Here is a 19,319-nt window from a genome sequence, read left to right on the forward strand (position 1 = left end):
ATCATGTAGCGGGGTGGGAGGAGCAAAAGGAGGCAGACCCCCTGTCCTTCCAGGAGCCACAACTCCCATATGGGGCAGTTAGTGTGTGCTTAATGCCAGGGAAAGGCTGGAGAGGAAGAGATGATCACAGAGAGATGGAGTAGTCAGGAAGACTCCCTGAAGGTGACACCTTGAGCTGGAGAAAGGACAGCATTCTAGGAAGACGGGATAGTGTGCACAAAAATGAATTTAAAAGTGACCATAATAAATGTGGATCTGGGTGGGATGGAAGGGTGAAGAGCAAGAGAGATCAGGTTAGAAAAGTAGGATCCATTTATTCAATCACTTATTCATTCAACAAACACCTTGTGTTACTAATCATATGCAGGTCCTATGCTAAGCAGCTGGGGGCTCTATATCTGGTTATAAACTCAGAGCATGACGACCTTGAATGTCAGACAGGGGAGTTTGGAATTAATGCAGAAGGCAAAAAGGAGCCACTGAAGGTTGTGGAGTAGAACCGGCTGAAGGGGACTAGCAAGGTAGGGGACAGGAGGCTGGGGGAAGCCCCTCTGGTCACGCTATCTGAGTGATGCTCCTGACTTCTCTGCAGCCCCTGATATCTCCTAGGCTCTGTGCTTACCAGGTTCATGGGGCTGGCCATTGGTTGACCCGCTACCCCATGTGGCACTGAGTGAGTGTGGGAGAAGATCTTGCAGGAGAAGTTTTGGGGACACTGGCCTCCTCTCTCTGCTCTCAGCATCTCTTCTCAGCAGTGGTTGCCCAGGTCCTGGAGGAGGCCCATCTGTCCTTTCCTACTCATCTCAAGTAAAGCCCAAATCTAGGAAAATGGACTGTCGAGTGGGGAGGGATGCTAGGGGAACACTAACTCCTAAAATAACCATGAATTCCATCTACTGTGACTCATTTTGGAATTTCCTCTGAGTCCCATATCTCTGAGTCTTTTATCTCCCAGTCTCTGCCTGTCCCTGCTCTTTGCCGCTGTTCACCGGGTCCAGCTTCTTCTCAGCGAGTGACAGCTGCCATTACCACCCCAAGCCTCTAGGGGGTGCAATTTGCCTTAAAGTTCCTGGTGGTGATTTTTTTTTCCTTAGTGAAACTGGAACAAGGTTGTGAATTTTCATGTGGAACTTTGGTGGGAATGTAATGGGGAGGAAAAAAAATTACATTAAAAGCATGCTGCGATTGTTTGAAATAGTGAAAAAAACGCAGACAAATTAGGAAAACCAAATTATGGACCTTGGTGGCACAGTGGCTAAAAGCTATGGCTGCCAACCGAAAGGTTGGCAGTTCGAATCTACCAGCCGTTCCTTGGAAACCCTATGGGGCACTTTTGCTCTGTCCTGTTGGGTTGCTATGAGTCGAAATCGACTGGATGGCAATGGGCTTGGTTTTGGTTTTTGGTATGCAACTATTGGAGCTCTGGTGGCGCAGTGGTTAAGAGCTCAGCTGCTAACCAAGAGGTCGAAATTTGAATCCACCAGCTGCTCCTTGGAAACCCTATGGGGTAGTTCTACTCTGTCATATAGGGTCACTATGAGTTGGAATCAACTCAATGGCAGTGGTTTTTTTTTTTTTTTTTTTTTTTTTTTTTAATGCAACCATTAGGAGCCCTAGTGGCACAGTGGTTAAATGTTTGGCCGCTAACCAAAAGGCCTGCAGTTCAAACCCACCAGCCGCTCCAGGGGAGAAAGATATGGCAGTCGGTTTCCATAAAGACTACAGTCTTGGAAACCGTATGGGCCAGTTTTACTCTGTCCTACTGTGTCGCTATGAGTTGGAATCGACTCCACGGCAGTGGGTTTTGAGTTATGCAGCCATTTAAAACAATGCAGTGATTCTTCATATATTGACATTGGAAGGGGCTCCAAGATATGAATTGGAAAAAAAAAAAGTTTTAGAAAATGTATACAGTGTGATACCCTTATGTCAAAATGCAAAATAGAAGTAGAAAAACTAAAGATGGGAGGGGAGTAAAGGAGAACTTAAACTTGTTAAATTTAAAAATAGTAAATAAAACTGGCTGCAGTTTGAGCCTGATGTCCTAGGAGGATGAACAAAGTCCCTTTAGGGAGGGAACTGCTCTCTTGTTTAAAAAACAGCTTAAGGGGCTCCCTGAATATGGTGTGGAAATAGCTAAATAACAGAACAGGACTCTTCAGAAAGGAGTCTGAGAAGCTACAGAGGGAGAAGGTTTTAGAATAGATGTAGATGAGAAAGAGCAGTTGGGAATGAGGAGGAGGTCCAGTATTTGGTGGGCAGCCCAAGGTAAAAGATGGACAGAATGGCAAGGATGGCAGAGGAGTTTTGAAGGAGAATGATGACCTGGGTTTCATTGTGAACTCTTTCCTGTATGTACTGTATTGTAATTTCTCTGTATGCAACCACATTTTTAGCAAATGTCTGTGACACACAGTAGCTGTGGGTCAGTGAAACTTTGGGCTCTGAAGGGAGGGGGCAGTGTTCACCACAGGATGAAGTGAGAACCTAGCTGCTGGGGCTGTGGGGGATGGTCGGTAGCCAGGTGACTGCAAAGGAGCAGGCTGCAGTGTAAGCTGACTTCAGAGTGGACATAAGATAAACTCCCAAGGAAAGGTGACCCTGGAAAGGGGAGCGTGGGGAGATGTTTGGGTTTACTAAGAAACTGAAAGGAAGCCCCCCTAAACGGGAGCCAAACAGGTCCTGAGATCTCCAGATGAGCTGAGGTTGGAATGGGGAGAGGGGCTCAGTTTCTAGGCTTTGGAACTCTCATTCCTTTCTATCCTTCAGACATATTAACTGATACCCCACCTCTAAGGCAGCTTTCTGTCAGCCTGATCCAGTGTTTGATGGCACTTCCAAGCCCTCTGTGGGTACTTCAAGCCCTGCAGCTCTCTCTTAGAATACCTGGCACCTTCTTGGCCTCAGAGATGCCTCCTAGAGTTTTAGGCTCCTACAGAGAACTGTAACTGCCCTCTCTGCCTTGCAGGAGATAAGGTGCCTGGCAGTGCCAGTGACTTGGTGGCTTGAGTCTTGGAATCATCTAACCTGAGTTGGTTTATCTGTGGTACCTCATTGCAGACCCAGCCCATCTCCCTCACCCCCCAGACACACTCACCCAGCTTCACTTGGAGCGGGGATGGTTTGTAATTCATGGCTACTGACTCACCCTCCCGGGCGTCACAGTCTCCGTCTGAGATGGAGGCGGCGGCTGGGTCCTATGAGGAGAAATCAGAGAGAGAGAGAGTTGTTAGGAAGTGAACACAGAGGGCTGCTCTCAGCCCTGAAGCTGGATTTCCCACCAGCCCTCTGGGTTACTGGAGGCATTTGTCTCTGTCAGCAGGCAAGGGATCGGGCGGAGGGGCCAGACCCATCCGTTGGCGGGAGGAAGATTCTGAGCTGGGTAGAAAAGCCAAGGATCTCAGCCCCACTTATACCCAGCTGGGTGTCTGTCTTCAAAGTCCTGTGTGATCCAGCCTCCTCCAGAAAGTCCACTACGATGCCTTAAACCCACAGGACTGCCTCCTTCAACCTAAAGCCCACACTAGTTGCCCTGCTCCTCAGGGCCCTTCCTGTGTACTTGTTTGGAAAGGTCTTTCTAGGTTCCCATTGGTTGAAGTCTGGATTGAGGTCAGTTGGTGCTCTTTGAACCAGGCCTTCTCCCTCATGGTTCCGCCTGCCCAGGATCCAGAGAACTGACTGGCCAAGCCAGGCCAGACTATCAGCTGTGGCCACTGGACAATAAAGAGTTCTAATGAGGACTCCCCATTTCACAGATGAGTCCTAAAGAGGGGCTCCTGGAAGAACCTGATGGGTCAGCTGGGTGTGGTAGGAAAGAAGATAAATAATGGTAAAGAAGCTGATAGCCAGTTAGTCCTGTGCTGCCCAGAATGCAAAATATGGGGCTTGACACTACAGAAATGACTGAATGTAGGAAAGCATGCATCTGCATATTGTCCAGGGGCTGCAGCCTTCTCAGTCTCCCTCACCACCCTCCTTTTCACCTCCCTGCACTGGGCTGAACCCAGTGCTGCCAGGATCCTAACCTAGCGCCACCATTCCCTCCAAAACATCCAAATCCTCTGCTCTAAGATTCAAGGCCCTAGCCCACTCTCACCCACAGGTGAAAAGGGCTGGAGTCATCCACATTCTCCTGAGATGCTGATGACCAACCATTAATATAGGTATTGCCATCCTAGGGATTTTTGTATTTTAACCAGGGACTGCAGAGTAGTAGGCCTAAGGTATGAGGATTCCAGAGCGAATCCAAGGCTGTTGCCTGTTCTGCCTCTGGGGCTGCAGAGAGTAGAAAGGCAGGTAGAATGCCTCAGGACTGGCCTACAGTGTCAGGTCTGGGAATGTGGGAGGGTTCAAGTGACCCAAAACTGCTGTTGGCTTCTGTTCCTAACGTTTGAGAGAGAAATCTTGATCTTGTCTGTGCTCCCTCAGGCCATCCAGAACCCAAGGGCCTGGGTGGACTCTGCTGCCAAGTGGTTTGTGAGTTGCTTCGGGCTCAACCTGGACCTCCTTTCTCTGCTCTGATCCCCACCCCTTAGCTACAGTGAATGTGGAGGGGGCAGGAGGCTCTGCTCAGAAAAGACCCAGCGCCACAGTGCCTGAGTCTCAGGCAAACTCATACCTTTACTGTGGGCTTCCTGTTTGTCTTCCCTGAGAAATGCAGCCAGTGCACCACAACCATCTCATGGCAATGGTATAAAAAAAAAAAATTTTTTTTATAGGGAAGATTAAATATGAAATATTCATGAATATAAGTATCACAAAGGAAATCCAGGTAGAAGGAAGCTTCTGGCTCCAAGAAACCAGGGAGAATTGAAAATATCCCCCAAGGACATCTCACAGGCGTTAGCTAGATCCGGAACTAGAGTGGGGATTAGCAAGATTATTAATAAACACTCAGCAGAGACAGATGTTGCAATGCATCTCTAACAGCAACCCGTGTTCCTGCAACCATTCAAACAAATTCTCCAAAGACTGCTGAGAATGACTAATAGCCCAATCTCACTGTTTCTGGGACAGGGTATGTAGGCTAATAGCCAGTGCAAAGCCAATACATCTAAAGGAAGAAAAAAGAGCCAGAAGAATCCTTAGTCTGGCCCAATGGTTCTCATTCAACTGTGTTCCCAGAGCCCTATGGCTTGGGTGGGGCTGAGAGTGAGGAGGAAACAATAATAGAATGAGGGTCTGGCTTCCCTCCCACAAGAGTAGATCTACTTTTAGTTCATTTACATATTAGGCTTCCTATAAGATTTTGGTTGGAGAAAGAGTTCTATTTCTTAAAAAAAGAAAGGGGGGGGGGAAGGTTAAGATCCATTGATCTAATCCAATCCAAGCTTTAAAAAATATGTTTTATTAAGGAAATTACTAAACTTATACAAAAGTAGAAAAAATAGTATAGTGAGATTTTGGGTATCTATTACCAGCTTCAACAAATGTCAACTTATCAATTCATTTTTTTAAAAAAGGAGGAAACCTAGGCTCAGAGGGAAAGTGTCTTACCCCAATTCAGTGATGGAGTCAGTGACCTTTTAAAGTATGCAAGGAGGGGTGTAAGGAAAGAGACAATGACTAGGAGTTGGAGCCAGAGACAGGTCCTCTGGGAGGCTGTTCTGTCCCCTCAGGCCCAAGCATCAATCTGCATACTAACCCCTACCTTTAACCTCCTTGTGCTACAGCTGTACTAGCTCAAGAGTTGTTCTAGCTCAAGAGCGGTCTCTGGCCTTAAATTGTGGGAGCTGTGGGTAGTGAAGGCTGGGAATCTAGAGACCAGAAATGCAGATAAACAGGATGGAATTGGAGACTAGGACTTTCAAGGCTCATGCCCAGAGGTTTGAAGAGGGGAGAAGCCTGGAGAAGTAGCCAGAGGGATTGCTTTCCTGGATGACCAGCAGAGCTTTACAATTTTCTCTCGTAGGACTTTAAGGGTCAAAAAAAAGACTTGTGGGGGCTTTTGTAATTCCATATCCATGGGCTTATCTGATTTTCACAAGTACCCAGTAGACATTGTGATTGCCTCCCCAACATTTAAAGTATTAGTATTACCCTCCCCCAACTAGGCAGATCGTGTGGCATAGGTGGGCTGACCTCACTTCCATGGCTAAGGGGATTCCCTGACTAAAGGAAGACAATCTACATAATCCCATCGTCCTTGTCACACAGACTGAAAGACAGATTGTGATGAGGAAAAACAGACTCTGGAGCCAGGCTGCCTAGGTTAGAATCCAAGCTTTTCCATTTACTAGCTATGTGATCTGGGTGTCAGCTTTCTCATCTGTAAAATGGGACTGATATTAATACCTACGTCAAAAGGGTATTGTGAGAATAAAATGAGTTAATATACATCAAGCAATTAGTAGTGGTCACCCTGCTGGTATTTGAAATACTGGTGGTATAGCTTCCAGCATCACAGCAACATGCAAGCCACTACAGTACGACAAACTGACAGACAAGTAATGGACTACTGGAAATTCAAGCCAGATTCAGAAGAGGATGTGGAATGAGGGCTATCACTGCTGATGTCAGATGGATCTTGGCTGAAAGCAGAGAATAACAGAAAGATGTTTACCTGTGTTTTAGCGATTATGCAAATACATTCAACTGTGTGGGAACCTGTACATAGACCAAGATGCAGTCGTTTGAACAGAACAAGGGGATATTGCATGGTTTAAAATCAGGAAGGGTGTGTGGTCAGAGTTGTATCCTTTCACCATACTTATTCTATTTGTATGGTTAGGAAATATTTGGTGAGCAAATAATCTGAGAAGCTGGACTATATGAAGAAGAATGTGGCATCAGAATTGGAGGAAGACTGATTAACAACCTGCGATATGCAGATGACACAACCTTGCTTGCTGAAAGTGAAGAGGACTTGAAGCACTTACTGATGAAGATCAAAGACTTCAATATGGATTACTCCTCAACATAAACAAAAATCCTCACAACTGGACAAATAAGCAACATCATGATAAACGGAGAAAAGATTGAAGTTGTCAAGGATTTCATTTTACTTGGATCCACAATCAATGCCATGGAAGCAGCAGTCAAGAAATCAAACGATGTATTGCATTGGGTAAATCTGCTGCAAAAGATCTCTTTAAAGTGTTGAAAAGCAAAGATGTCACCTTGAGGACTAAGGTGTGCCTGACCCAAATCATGGTATTTTCAATCACCTCATATGTGTGTGAAAGCTGGATAGTGAATAAGGAAGGCCAAAAAAGAATTGGTGCATTTGAATTATGGTGTTGGTCAAGAATATTGAATATATCATGGACTGCCAGAAGAATGAACAAATCTGTCTTGGAAGAAGTACAGCCAGAATGCTCCTTAGAAGCAAGGATACTGGAATTTCATCTCATTTACTTTGGACATGTTATCAGGAGGGGCCAGTCCCTGGAGGACATCATGCTTGGTAAAGTACAGTGTCAGCAAAAAAAAGGAAGACCCTCAATGAAATAGATTGACACAGTGACCACAACAATGGGCTCAAACATAGCAATGATTGTGAGGATGGTGCAGGGCTGGGCAGTGTTTCATTTTGTTCTGCATGGAATTGCTATGAGTCAGAACTGACTTGACAGCACCACACAAAAACAAAAAGCACTTAGAACAGTACTTGGTACATAACGGGCACTATATGTGTTAGCTATAAAGTTGTTATTAGTATAGGTTTAGTAAGAATCACACAATAGTGGATAATGTGCCCTGGGAGTGACTGGCCCACAGCTGTACATATCTCTTTATGTGTAGAGATACCTGTGGAAAATGTGCTCCCTCCACAGGGTAAGGAGAGGACTGACCAGGGGGCACCCTGTCTCCTCTTTCTCCTCCTTCCACGGTGCCACATTTCCCTCACTGATTTAACAATGCTAGGCTTGGGGCTCACAAAGAATGGAAAATAGGCCCATGCGTAAGGAGTGACCAGTAATTATCAATAAAGGGAATAAAAGCCATAGAAAAGTAGAGGGAATATGACAAAGTAGGTGGTAATCAGAGAAAACTTCACAGAGGGGACACTTAAAAAATCTCAAAATATCGGTTGATCAGTGAGTTTAAGAGGAAGAGAGAAAGGACATTCAGGAAACAACATGTGCAAAGCCTCAGACTCATGAAACTAACAGTGTATTCAAAGAACAGTCAGTATTTTACATAGTTGAAACCTTGCAGGTAGGATGAAAAGTGGCAGGAAATAAAGTTGGTGGGGTCAGCAGGGCTTAGATCATGGTGACAGGTGGGCCTTAATTTTGTTCTTTATTCAGATGATGGGGAACCAATGAAGCCTTAAGTAGGGAAGTAACATGGTCAAATTTGAGATGGAGAAGGATCTCTCTGATAGCCATGTGGGAGATAGGTGGGAAAAGAATGAGACTGGAGGTAAGGATAATTAGGAAACGACTGAAACAGTGCCAGCAAGAGGTGGCAGGGGCCTGAACAAAGTAGAAGCTAAGAGGACAGAAAGGAGGATATTAAGAAGAGTAGAATTAGCAGCCTTTAGAGATAAAATGTAGGAGTATAGACATTCCTAGCTTTATGCCTGGGGTAATTAGGAAAGAGATGCTAATTACTAAGACTATCCAGGAAGAGGCATAACTACACTGCTAGAGAGAAAATGCAATGAGTTTAATTTGGGACATGTTGAATTTGAAGTGTTTTTGGACATCCAGATGATATCATTAGTAAGGTTTGAGGTGTGGGAACTCAGAAAAGAGGCCTGGGCTGGCGGTGATGGAAGCCCTTTGATAGAGAATGAGCAAAGTGGAAAAAAAAAAAAAATCAAGGATGGACCCCTGGGTAATACCCAACCTTAGGGATTGAGTAAAAGAAGGGGACTAGGTAAGAGCAGAAAGATGAGATATAGGAAGCCACTCAAATAGAGTTTTAAGATGGAAGAAATCAGCAGTGTCAAATAATCAGATGGGTCCATAATGTAAAGAAAATATTTAGAAGTAATGAGGTCATGGGTGGCCTCAGTGAACACAACTATAGTTGAAAAGTAGGGACAGAACTCAGATTACAGGGAATTTAGGAGGGAATAGGAGATAAGGAAGTAGAGACAGTGAGCACAGACTATTATTTCAAGGACATAGGGTGAGAATGGAACAAATGAGAATGGGTGACAGTCACAGGCAGCATTACTGTTGAATTTCCTTAGAACCAGGGAACACCTGACACTGTCCTACACTGAGGGGAAGGAATCTGGGTAGAGAGGAGTTGTTTGACGGGGAATGGTTTCTAAAGAGTCAAGAGGAGATAGAACCAGAATCTTGGACTAGAGGAGGAAGCTCCTTACTGAGATGGAAGGGTGGTAAAGATGCGTGGGGGATGCAGATAACCATGGAGGTGGAAAATTGGGTGGAAAGTTGAGGAAGTTCATTCCTAAAAGCCTAAAATTTCACTGTTATACAGAGGGCTACCGGCCCTTTTGTCAAGTGTAGTCAGGTAAAGGAAGGGGATGAATGCTACCGGGGGGTGGGGATTAGGAAGAAGAGGGGTACTTAGTGGCTGCCAAGGAGTGGGAGGAGATCAGGCTGGCTAGGCTGTCAGCTACAATCCTCATTTTTCCCATGACCCAGTAGCCAGGATGAAGGCACTGTCCCTGGTGCTGAACAACCTTGTCTGTCTTGTGGATTGAATATGGATGATTCAGGGTAGAGATACTCTATCTCAGCTTTCCCATAGGGAAGGATACCTCTGTTCTCACCTCCAAGCACTAATTCTCAGGAAAATTGGAATTGAAATGGATATAGAGTGAGGTATGAAGATGCAAATTGCTCAAATCAACCTTCTATAACCTTTCTTGATAGAGCAGGCATGAATTTTCCTCTAGTTTTAGGAGGAAGTTTGGGGAGGCATCTCTGAGTTGGGAAATTCTGGAACAGGGTCAAGTCTGTACTCTGTTCACTTTCCCTGGGCGAAATCAGGAATCAGGATAGACCTAGAGCAGGAACCAACCAAGTTAGGAAGGAGGACAGTGCTGATAAGGAAACAAAAAGCAGGGGAAACCTGGGGCTCACGTCACTCTCTGTCAGGTGTGGGCAGAAAAATAGAGCATTAAAGATCAACTCTGCTTGAGTCACAATTTTTCTAGAGGTCTGAAGCTACCTGGGGCTGTGGTCTGGCTATTCAGGGCTACTCTGTAACAGCTCTTGGCAATGGGTGGAGAAGCATGTTCACATATCATGTTGAGAGGCAAATCCAGCAAGTACAACTCAGTGCCTTCATTGATTGCCCACAGCTGGGCAGAAAACTGACCTCCTGTCCAAGAATATTCAATGGGAACTTAGGCATCGGTCAGACTGCCCTACTTCCCTGCAGATGGCTGTTCATTCAGCCTCTAAGGTATTTCCGTTTGTCTTTGACTCCACATCTCAACGTGAGAACCATTCAATGACGGCTCTTACTCTGTGATATGACCTGAAGTCACACCTCACATACACAGGCCATTCCCTGAGTCCCATTTTTGGGCAGCTCCCAAGTTTGTTGTCCATCTCTCCTACTCCAGGAGCTGCCTGTGGTGCCAGGCAATTGGCTAGGACTTCTATCCTGTTGGAACATATAGGGCCCCATTTATAGGGAAGAATAAAAGTCTCTCATAGGGATAAAATCTTTGAGTGAAGATCTGGAGGAGAATCAGGGGAATATAAGAGGGATGGTCTCCCCAAATGTTAGTGGCTCTTGCAAAGAGTAAAATAAGAACAAAAAATCTAAAGAGAAAGATTGTGGAGCCTGAGCTTGGGAGATGGGGCAGAGGATCTTGGCTAGTTCAGGAAGGCCTCCTCATCAGCCTAAATCTCCCCAATCATCTAGGTTTTTCTCTAAAAGAAACTTTAATTCAAATAAAGCCCACACACTTACTGCGTGCCCATGTTCTTTCCAGCTCTGGACTAGGCGCTGGTGGTAGAATGGTGGTAGAGAGCAAAGCACCCTCTCTTTACTCACACCACAGTTCTGTACAGCATTTTGGGGCAAAGTGAAGTTCACCAAAAAAATGGAAAGGATTTTCATGCTAGGACTAGAATTTGGGAACTCAAGCTGGTCTTGTGGGTAGTTGAGGATTTTCTGTCTCTTTAAACAGCTCCTGGGATGGAATTCATTATACATACATACACACACAAAAACAACAACCCAAAGAAACCACCACCAAGCCTTGGTATCTGTGGTGGCTGGCATTGGCAAAACCAAAATGAGGGAGTGTAAATCAGCTGCTGACTTCAGGCCTAGTAAAAATGCAGCTATTACAAGTTTAAAAGATTTTCCTATTATAAAGTCGAACATGATAAATTAAAAAAAATTACCTTTAGTTTCACCACCTAGAGACCACCTTTGTTAATATTTTGGTTTATATCTTTTGAGCCCTTTGTGTACAATACAGTAGCAACACTCTAGGATTTCCCTTCTCTGTGAGCTGGTGCTGCTCCCATCCTCATGGTCACAGCATTGGGCCCTCAGCAACCATGTTGGTTCCATGTGGTCCCACCTCTTTGTATATATGTTCAGACTAAAAAATCACCTCTAGACTTGGGAACTGGGATGAAATGTAAAGCTCAAGACTGGAGTGTTGTAGAGAAAGCTGTTGGGAGAGAGATAAGAATAAAGCTGATATTCAGAAAGGAAACAAACACAAGAGATGGAGAAAATGCTCCCTAGGTTTCAGGCTCCAGCATTAGAATCCCTCCAAGGCCTGGCTACACGCCTAACCTTAGACACCGTGAGACACCCTACTATCCTTATAGTATGTTTTCCTTTCTAGCTTAAACTAGCTTGAATTGAATTTTGTTACTGTAACCAGAGTACAAACTAATGCACTTGAATAGAACAACATTAAAAAAAAAAAAACTGTATCCTGAATTCTGTATTTTGTAAACTTAGTATTAGAACACAATCATCCCTCCATATTTTTATATAGTTTTGTAACCATCAGTTTAGGCTGCATAATAATCCAAAGGAATATACAATAATGTTTTTTTTTTAACAATTCAGTTATTTTGGACACTCAGGTTTATAATTTTTCACTGTAATAACGCTATACTGAAATCCATATATATTTGCACTTAGGATCATTTCCTAAATAAAATAGAATTACTAAATCAAAAGACACGAGCGTTTTTTAATATTTTCGATACATATTGCCAAACTGCTTTCCCAAAGGATCATTCTAGTTTACAATGCCTCCAGTCATGACTGAGCGCTATAGCTGGTTTTTAATATTTCATTTTTCACTGTGCGCTGGGGAATTTCAGGTCATCACATCTATCCATCATCTTCCAAGAGAGCTCAGCTCCAGTCCTCATTTACCTGGTTGCCTCTGGGGAATCTTCTTTGAAAGAACAGGATTTCCTCTGGGCATCACCTGCCAGACCAGATAAAATACTCCTTACTTGAGGCCACCAATTAAGAATGAAAAAAAGGAAGATTTGTCTCATGAAGCTTGGGAAGGACTCTAAATGGAGCACTGGTTCCCCTGGCTGCTGGCCACAATGCAAGAGCCAGTTCTTGTCCTGTGCTAGCACGTCATCTCTGGGAACCAGGACAGTAATCTCAGAGCCAGGAGGCAAACTTCAAGGAGTGGGTCTTTCTTGCTTTCAGACTTATGGTGGGAGAGTTAACCAAAATGGCTCTGGGGCTATCCCAGCTGGGGTGGAAGCTCTTATCCTTTAGCTTTCAAAAATAGCTACTCAGAAACAGGGAGAGAAAAGGATGGTGAAAGATAGGAAGCTAGCAACTGGGATGACCAAAAACTGCGTTCATTTTTGAGACAGGGAGACAAGGGACCAGTGAGTTTTGAAAAAGAAAATTTAGAATCTTGCTCTGTCTTCTTGTGGGCTTGTCCCAGGTTGATGTGCTGCTATTCATTCCCATTACCACTCACCTGGAAACCCCGTGACCGAAAAGCCTTTGTTTGGGACATAGGATGACATATACCTTAACTCAGTGACACCCACTGTAGCAACCCTGGCTTGGGGGAAGCCTATGCATACAGGCCTAGGGGACAAGCCTCATGACGAAGGTGGTATAGCCAGAGCCAGAAACTGAGAAACATTTGTACCTTCTGGGTGGCCTCACTTGGCCTAGCCTCTGACCTTCACCCAACCCTTAAGCTCATTTCCTGAGCCAGATGTTGAGGAGGCTCCAGCCTTACTCTTTGACCAGCTGGAGACACAGGTCTTGGCCCATACAGTCTTGCAATCTACGAGGTCTTTAAGCCCCACATTCTACTCCCTCACGTTTCAGCCTCATTAGGGAAATACGATTTCACTTAATGGAGAAAGTTCTTTAATAACGGATCAACTGGAAGGACTTGAGACAGAAGGAGAAGATGGTGTGAGGGTATGCAGTACAGAGGAGGCAGTCCCTTTTCCTCTTTTTTTTTTTTTTTTCATTCAGGTCTGGCCAACACAGACTTTGTTGTTGTTGTTTTTTACTGTGTTTCAAGTGAAAGTTTACAGTTCAAGACAATTTCTTAAACAAAAATTTATACATACATTGTTATGTGACCCTATAATGTGACAGCACACTCCTCCTTTCCACCCCAGATTTCCCGTGTCCATTCAACCAGCTCCTGTCCCTTTCTGCCTTCTCATCTCACCTCCAGATAGGAGCTGGCCATTTAGTCTCATATTACCTACTTGAACTAAGAAGCACACTCCTCATGAGTATCATTTTATGTCTTATAGTCCAGTCTAATCTTTGTCTAAAGAGTTGATTTCCGGAATGGTTTTAGTTTTGGGCTAACAGAGAGTCCAGGGGCCATGTCTTCTGGGGTCCCTCCAGTCTCAGTCAGACCATTAAGTCTGGTATTTTTACTAGAATTTGAGTTCTGCACCCCCACTTTTCCCCTGCTCCTCCTTTTCACTTGCTAGCTTTTAAGACCCCAGACACCACTCACCAAAGTGGGATGCAGAACATTTTCTTAATAAACTTTGTGATGCCAGTTGACCTAGATGTCCCCTGAAACCATGGTCCCCAGACCCCCGCCTCTGCTACTGTCCCTTGAAGTGTTTGGTTGTATTCAGGAAACTTCTTAGCTTTTGGTTTAGTTCAGTTGTGCTGACTTCTCCTGTATTGTGTGTTGTCCTTCCCTTCACCTAAGATAATTTTTGTCTACTATCTAGGTAGTGAATATCTCTCTCCCTCCCTCTCTACCCTGGTAACCATCAGAGAATGTTTTCTTCTGTGTTTAAACCTTTCCTTGAGTTCTTATAATAGTGGTCTCATACAATATTTGTCCTTTTGCAATTGACTAATTTCGCTCAGCATAATGCCTTCCAGATTCATCCATGTTATGTTTCACAGATTCATTATTGTTCTTTATTGTTGTACAGTATTTCATTGTGTGAATATACCATAATTTGTTTATCCATTCATCTGTTGGTGGGCATCTAGGTTGTTTCCATTTTTTGCTGTTGTGAACAGTGCTGCAGTGAAAATGGGTGTGCATATATCTATTCGTGCGAGGGCTCTTAATTCTCTAGGATATGTTCCAAGGAGTGAGATTGCTGAATTGTATGGTATTTGTATTTCTAGCTTTTTAAGGAAGCACCACATCAATTTCCAATGTGGTTGTACCATTTTACATTCCCATCAGCAGTGTATAAGTGTTGCAGTCTCTACAACCTCTCTAACATTTATTATTTTGTATTTTTTTGGATTAATGCTAGCCTTGTTGGAGTGAGATGGTATCTCATTGTAGATTTGATTTGTGTTTCTCTAATGGCTAATGATCGTGAGCATTTCCTCATGTATCTGTTAGCTGCCTGAATGTCTTCTTTGGTGACGTGCCTGCTCATATCCTTTGCCCATGTTTTTAACTGGGTTATTTGTCTTTTTGTTATTGAGGTTTTGCAGTATCTTTTAGAGATTAGTTCCTGATTGGATTTGTTATAGCCAAAATTTTTTTACCCAAGTCTGTAGGTTGTCTTTTTACTCTTTTGGTGAAGTCTTTGGATGACCATGAGTGTTTGATTTTTAGGAGATCCCAGTTATCTAGTTTTTCTTCTGCTGTTTGTGCATTGTTAGTTATGGTTTGTATTCTGTTTATGCCGTGTATTAGGGCTCCTAGCAACACAGACTTTGGAGGTGAGGCCTTTCATAGGAGAGAAGAAACCAAAAAAACCAAACCCAGTGCCATCAATTCCAACTCACAGCAACCCTATAGGACAGAGTAGAACTGCCCCATGGAGTTTCCAAGGAGCGCCTGGCAGATCTGAACTGCCGACCCTTTGGTAAGCAGCCATAGCACTTAACCACTACGCCACCAGGGTTTCCAGGAGAGGAGTAAGGACTCTAAAATCAGGAGAGTTGGAGGGACCAGGAGCTTTTAGTTTGGGTGCCTGGGGCTTTCTACATGGGGTGCTCCTTAGGTGGGTCCCAGAGGGCAGGAAGGGAACCAGATGCTCAGGGTTAACAGAGCTTTAACGATCATAGACCAAAGGATCTTTCAATTTCGTTCCAGGATGTGGAATTCAGTTCCCCAACGTAAAGAAGGAGGCACAGACATTGAGGAGAGATACTGTGCAGGAATTAATATGAAGCATTTGGTTTGAGAGTCCTTGAGACCAACCCCCCGGAGCCCTGCATGTGGTAGAAAGTCAACAGACACTGATGTTTGGTCTGGGCCAGATTGACTCGTGGATTCATGTCTGGATCTTGGCCCCAAATCTAACTTGAAAATTTTTGGTAAGCTTCAATTACTCAAGGAGTTGAGCCTGGTCTGCACTAGTTCATGAATCTTTTGAGTTCTTTGGTTTCCCAGGAAAGCAAAGGAATTGTCTGTGTCACGGATTGAACTGTGTCCTCCCAAAATACATGTCAACTTGGGTATGCCATGATTCCCAATATTGTGTGTGGTTGTCCTCCATTTTGTGATTGTAATTTTATGTTAAAGAGAATTAGAGTGGGATTGTTACACCCTTACTAAGGTCACATCCCTGATCCAATGTAAAAGGAGTTTCCCTGGGGTGTGGCCCACACCACCTTTTATCTTACAAGAAATAAAAAGAAAGGAAAGCAAGCAGAGAGAGAGGGAGACCTCATACTACCAAGAAAGCTGCACCAGGAGCAGAGCATGTTCTTTGAACCCAGGGTTCCTGCATGGAGAAGCTCCTAGTCCAGGGGAAGATTGATGACAAGGACCTTCCTCTAAAGCCGACAGAGAGAGAAAGCCTTCCCCTGGAGCTGACGCCCTGAATTCGGACTTGTAGCCTACTAGACTGTGAGAACATAAATTTCTCTTTGTTGAAGCCATCCACTTGTGGTATTTCTGTCATAGCAGCACTAGGTGACTAAGATAGTCTGTAAGTGCCTATGGAATGCTTTCCCAGAGCTGCCATCTCTGATCCCTTTCCTCCAGACTTGGAGGAATAAGTAATAAGGCAATGGACTTGGAGACCTGGTGTAAAGTAGTTTCTTTCCTTTGTGGCTTTTCCTGCTCCCTGCCCTTCCTCTCCTTTTCCACCTATTCTAACTCTAACCCCCATTAGACCTGATAAACACTACTTTTTGCTCACGAAGACAACTTGCAGCTCTAAATCTCAGCTCTCTGGCAAGGGCAGTCTCCTATTCTCTCCTTTTTGTCATCCCAATAATCAAACATTGGTGAGCTCTCCACGTTAAAAAAAAAAAAACCTAATATTCAATTTACTGAACATCAACAAAGGGCAGGGCATGAAATACTTAGGGAAGGGAAAACACAAAGACCTGGTTCCTGCCAAGAAGACTTTAGTCTAAAAGTGGAGAGATGATGGCACACAAAGCAGCATATTTAAGGCAGAGAGGGACAAGAGAGACAGGAATGCATGAAGGGTGGTGAGACAACAAAGGAGAGTGTGGTGTGATGGAGGTCTGCTCTCCTCCCTGATGTAGATGATCAGGCCTGGGCAGGAGTGTGGTAAAGCAAGATCGGTTATTGAGTCAGTGGGTACTTTGGCAAGAGGGTTTAAAGCAAAGAGTGGTGAGGCTCAGCCCTGGGGACGAGGCCTCCATTCTTACCACTCTTAGTTGCTGCTGCAGCTGCCACCCTTACCCTCCTATGGGGCACTCAACCCAGCCCATTTCTAGGGACCAAGACAGTGGGCCTTCTCTCTTCACTGAGATCACAAACAACTTTCTCACAGAGAAGGGTCAAGAGGCCCTAGGTGGGTGACTTGGAAGTATTTTTATTAGGAAGGCAAACAGGGATTCAGAGTCCTAAGAGTGCTTTAGAGAGATAGAAAAATGGGAGCTCAGATAAAACAAACTCTTGCTGCCTCCAACCACACCTATGGTCTGCAGTTACACTTATCAGGCCTGCTTTGTAACAAGGAGGTCAATGGTGAGGGCTCCCGAAGGCTCGGAGCCCAGCCTGGGAATGAAGGAGGTCAGCGAGTGTCATGTGAACAAGAACTCCCACTGTCAGTTGTCCTAGGACAAGTGCCAGGTTCCGGTATATGAATGATTCTTTGCAGGGAGGGGGCAGCTGGAAAGGGGCTCCTCTGGCCCCAGAGGCCAATCTGCATCCTGTCTGCCCCACAAAGGCTTATGAATTCCCAGCTGAGTCTCTGAAGAGAAGACAGTTCTTCAGGTAGGGGTGTGTGTGTGTATGTGTGGCTCCATTGAGGGCAGAGAGGGGGGTTTAGCTTGGCATAGGTTCAAAGCAGGTTTTTCAAGGAGTGAAGCCAGCCAGTTGTTGGTTATCCATTTCTCAAGAGAAATAATACTCAACTGCTAATTAGATGGTCCCGGGGTCTGCAGTGTCTCCCAAGGCTCAGGCTGGTAGAATGCCTCTCCTGCCCACTCATCGCTCCCTAGCTGGTGCAGTGACACTGACTGGCTGACTCAAGGGAACACCCTCATTCCCAAGACGTCCACAGGAAGGGGGCCTGAAGCACCAAATAACCAATACCCTTCCAAAGAATCCCCGATAGCTCGGTAGCCCAAGCCTGAGGAACATCTCTTCTCTAGCCACACCCCAACAGCCTCTCCACATCTGTGCAGCTTTCATCTAGACAGCTCTAACACACCTGTACAGTCTGTATCCCTCCATACCTGCTGAGCTTATCTATATGCCTCAAGAATCCAAACCCACTGCCATAAAGTTGATTCCAACCCTACAGGATAGAGTAGAACAGCCCCATAAGATTTCCAAGGCTGTAAATCTTTACGGAAGCAGACTGTTACATCTTTCTCCTACAGAGTGGCTGGTGGGTTCGAACTGCCCAACTTTCAGTTAGCAGCCGAGCACTTCAACCACTGCACCACCAGCCACCCCCCCCAGGACTGTGCTTCTTCAACATTAATGTGCATGCAAATCACCTGGAGATACTGTTTCAATGCACATTCTGATTCAGAAGGTTGGAGCAAATCCTGAGTCTACATTTCATGCAAGATCCCAGGTGATGCAATACTGTTAGTACATGGACCACACTTTGAATAGCAAGGCTCTAGGCCAGCTCTTCTACACATACACCATCTCTCAGACAGCCGTTGGCCCTAGCCTTAACATGGTTACATTCTCAGTGCCAAGAAAGGACAATCTTTTGGGAGGGGGCTACTCAGAGTTCATGTTGGAGAGGCAGCTGTGTTAAGAGCTCTGGCTGAGCTCAAGCAGGAGTGGTTTAGAACAACTTAGTGCAGGTGTAGTTCTTCTGGAATTCATTGAATCATTTTTGTTAATATTGCCAGAACACCTCCTATGTGTCTGGTCCTAATACTAGGTGCTTTATATATATTATCTTATTTAATCCTCCTAAGACCAAATAAGATTAAGTATCATTCCCATTCTAAAATTGAGGAACCAGGTTGTATTAAAGCAATATGTTTAAAGTTATACCTTGAAGGTGGCTGTACAAGGATTTGAATCTAATTTCCACATTTCATACCCTAGCCCCTCCTCAGAGATGTCAGATAAAGTCATGAGATTAACAAAACAACAGAATTTACACAGTCATCTTTCCAAGCAGGCACATGGAAGGCTGGTACCTAGTCCAGTCGTGTCTCCAGTGCTCAGCACGTACTTAGAGCCCCTCTTCGGAAAATGGCCTGGATGCTTTCAGCTCATCAAACTTTTGCTCAATGAGTTCTCCACAGGAAGGAAATATTACAGCCACTAAAGCAGTCAATAACTCAAGAGGGAGAAAGAGACTGGCAGGAAGCAGTGAGAAAGAAAAAGCACTGGGAGCTGAGAATGCTAAGCCCAGGAGAGAAAAGCAGAGCCCAGTACAAGAAAAGGAGACAAAAGGGTCTCAGTTACCAAATTCAGTTCTGGTCCCACCTATATTTAGGCACACTGTGTCTGGTGGCACAGTCGTTAAGTGCTACGGCTGCTAACCAAAAGGTCAGCAGTTTGAATC

The 19,319-nt window shown here is 44.7% G+C and overlaps 1 protein-coding gene across 6 annotated transcripts in view; it reads right to left on the minus strand.

The window, feature by feature from the left end:
* Window positions 1-19,319, minus strand: part of FAM219A (family with sequence similarity 219 member A) — a 57,632-nt gene that overhangs the window by 7,138 nt on the left and 31,175 nt on the right. For 3 of the 6 annotated variants that reach the window (XM_049895488.1, XM_049895487.1, XM_049895486.1), the window contains exon 2: window positions 3,149-3,197. In XM_049895488.1, the coding sequence (XP_049751445.1) occupies window positions 3,149-3,197 (49 nt within the window). Of the gene's footprint in view, window positions 1-3,097; window positions 3,198-19,319 lie in introns of all 6 variants that reach the window. The other 3 variants (XM_049895485.1, XM_049895484.1, XM_049895483.1) reach the window with 1 other exon arrangement.

The sequence above is a fragment of the Elephas maximus genome, chromosome 9, assembly GCF_024166365.1.
Source record: "Elephas maximus indicus isolate mEleMax1 chromosome 9, mEleMax1 primary haplotype, whole genome shotgun sequence".
Taxonomy (NCBI): Eukaryota; Metazoa; Chordata; class Mammalia; order Proboscidea; family Elephantidae; genus Elephas; species Elephas maximus.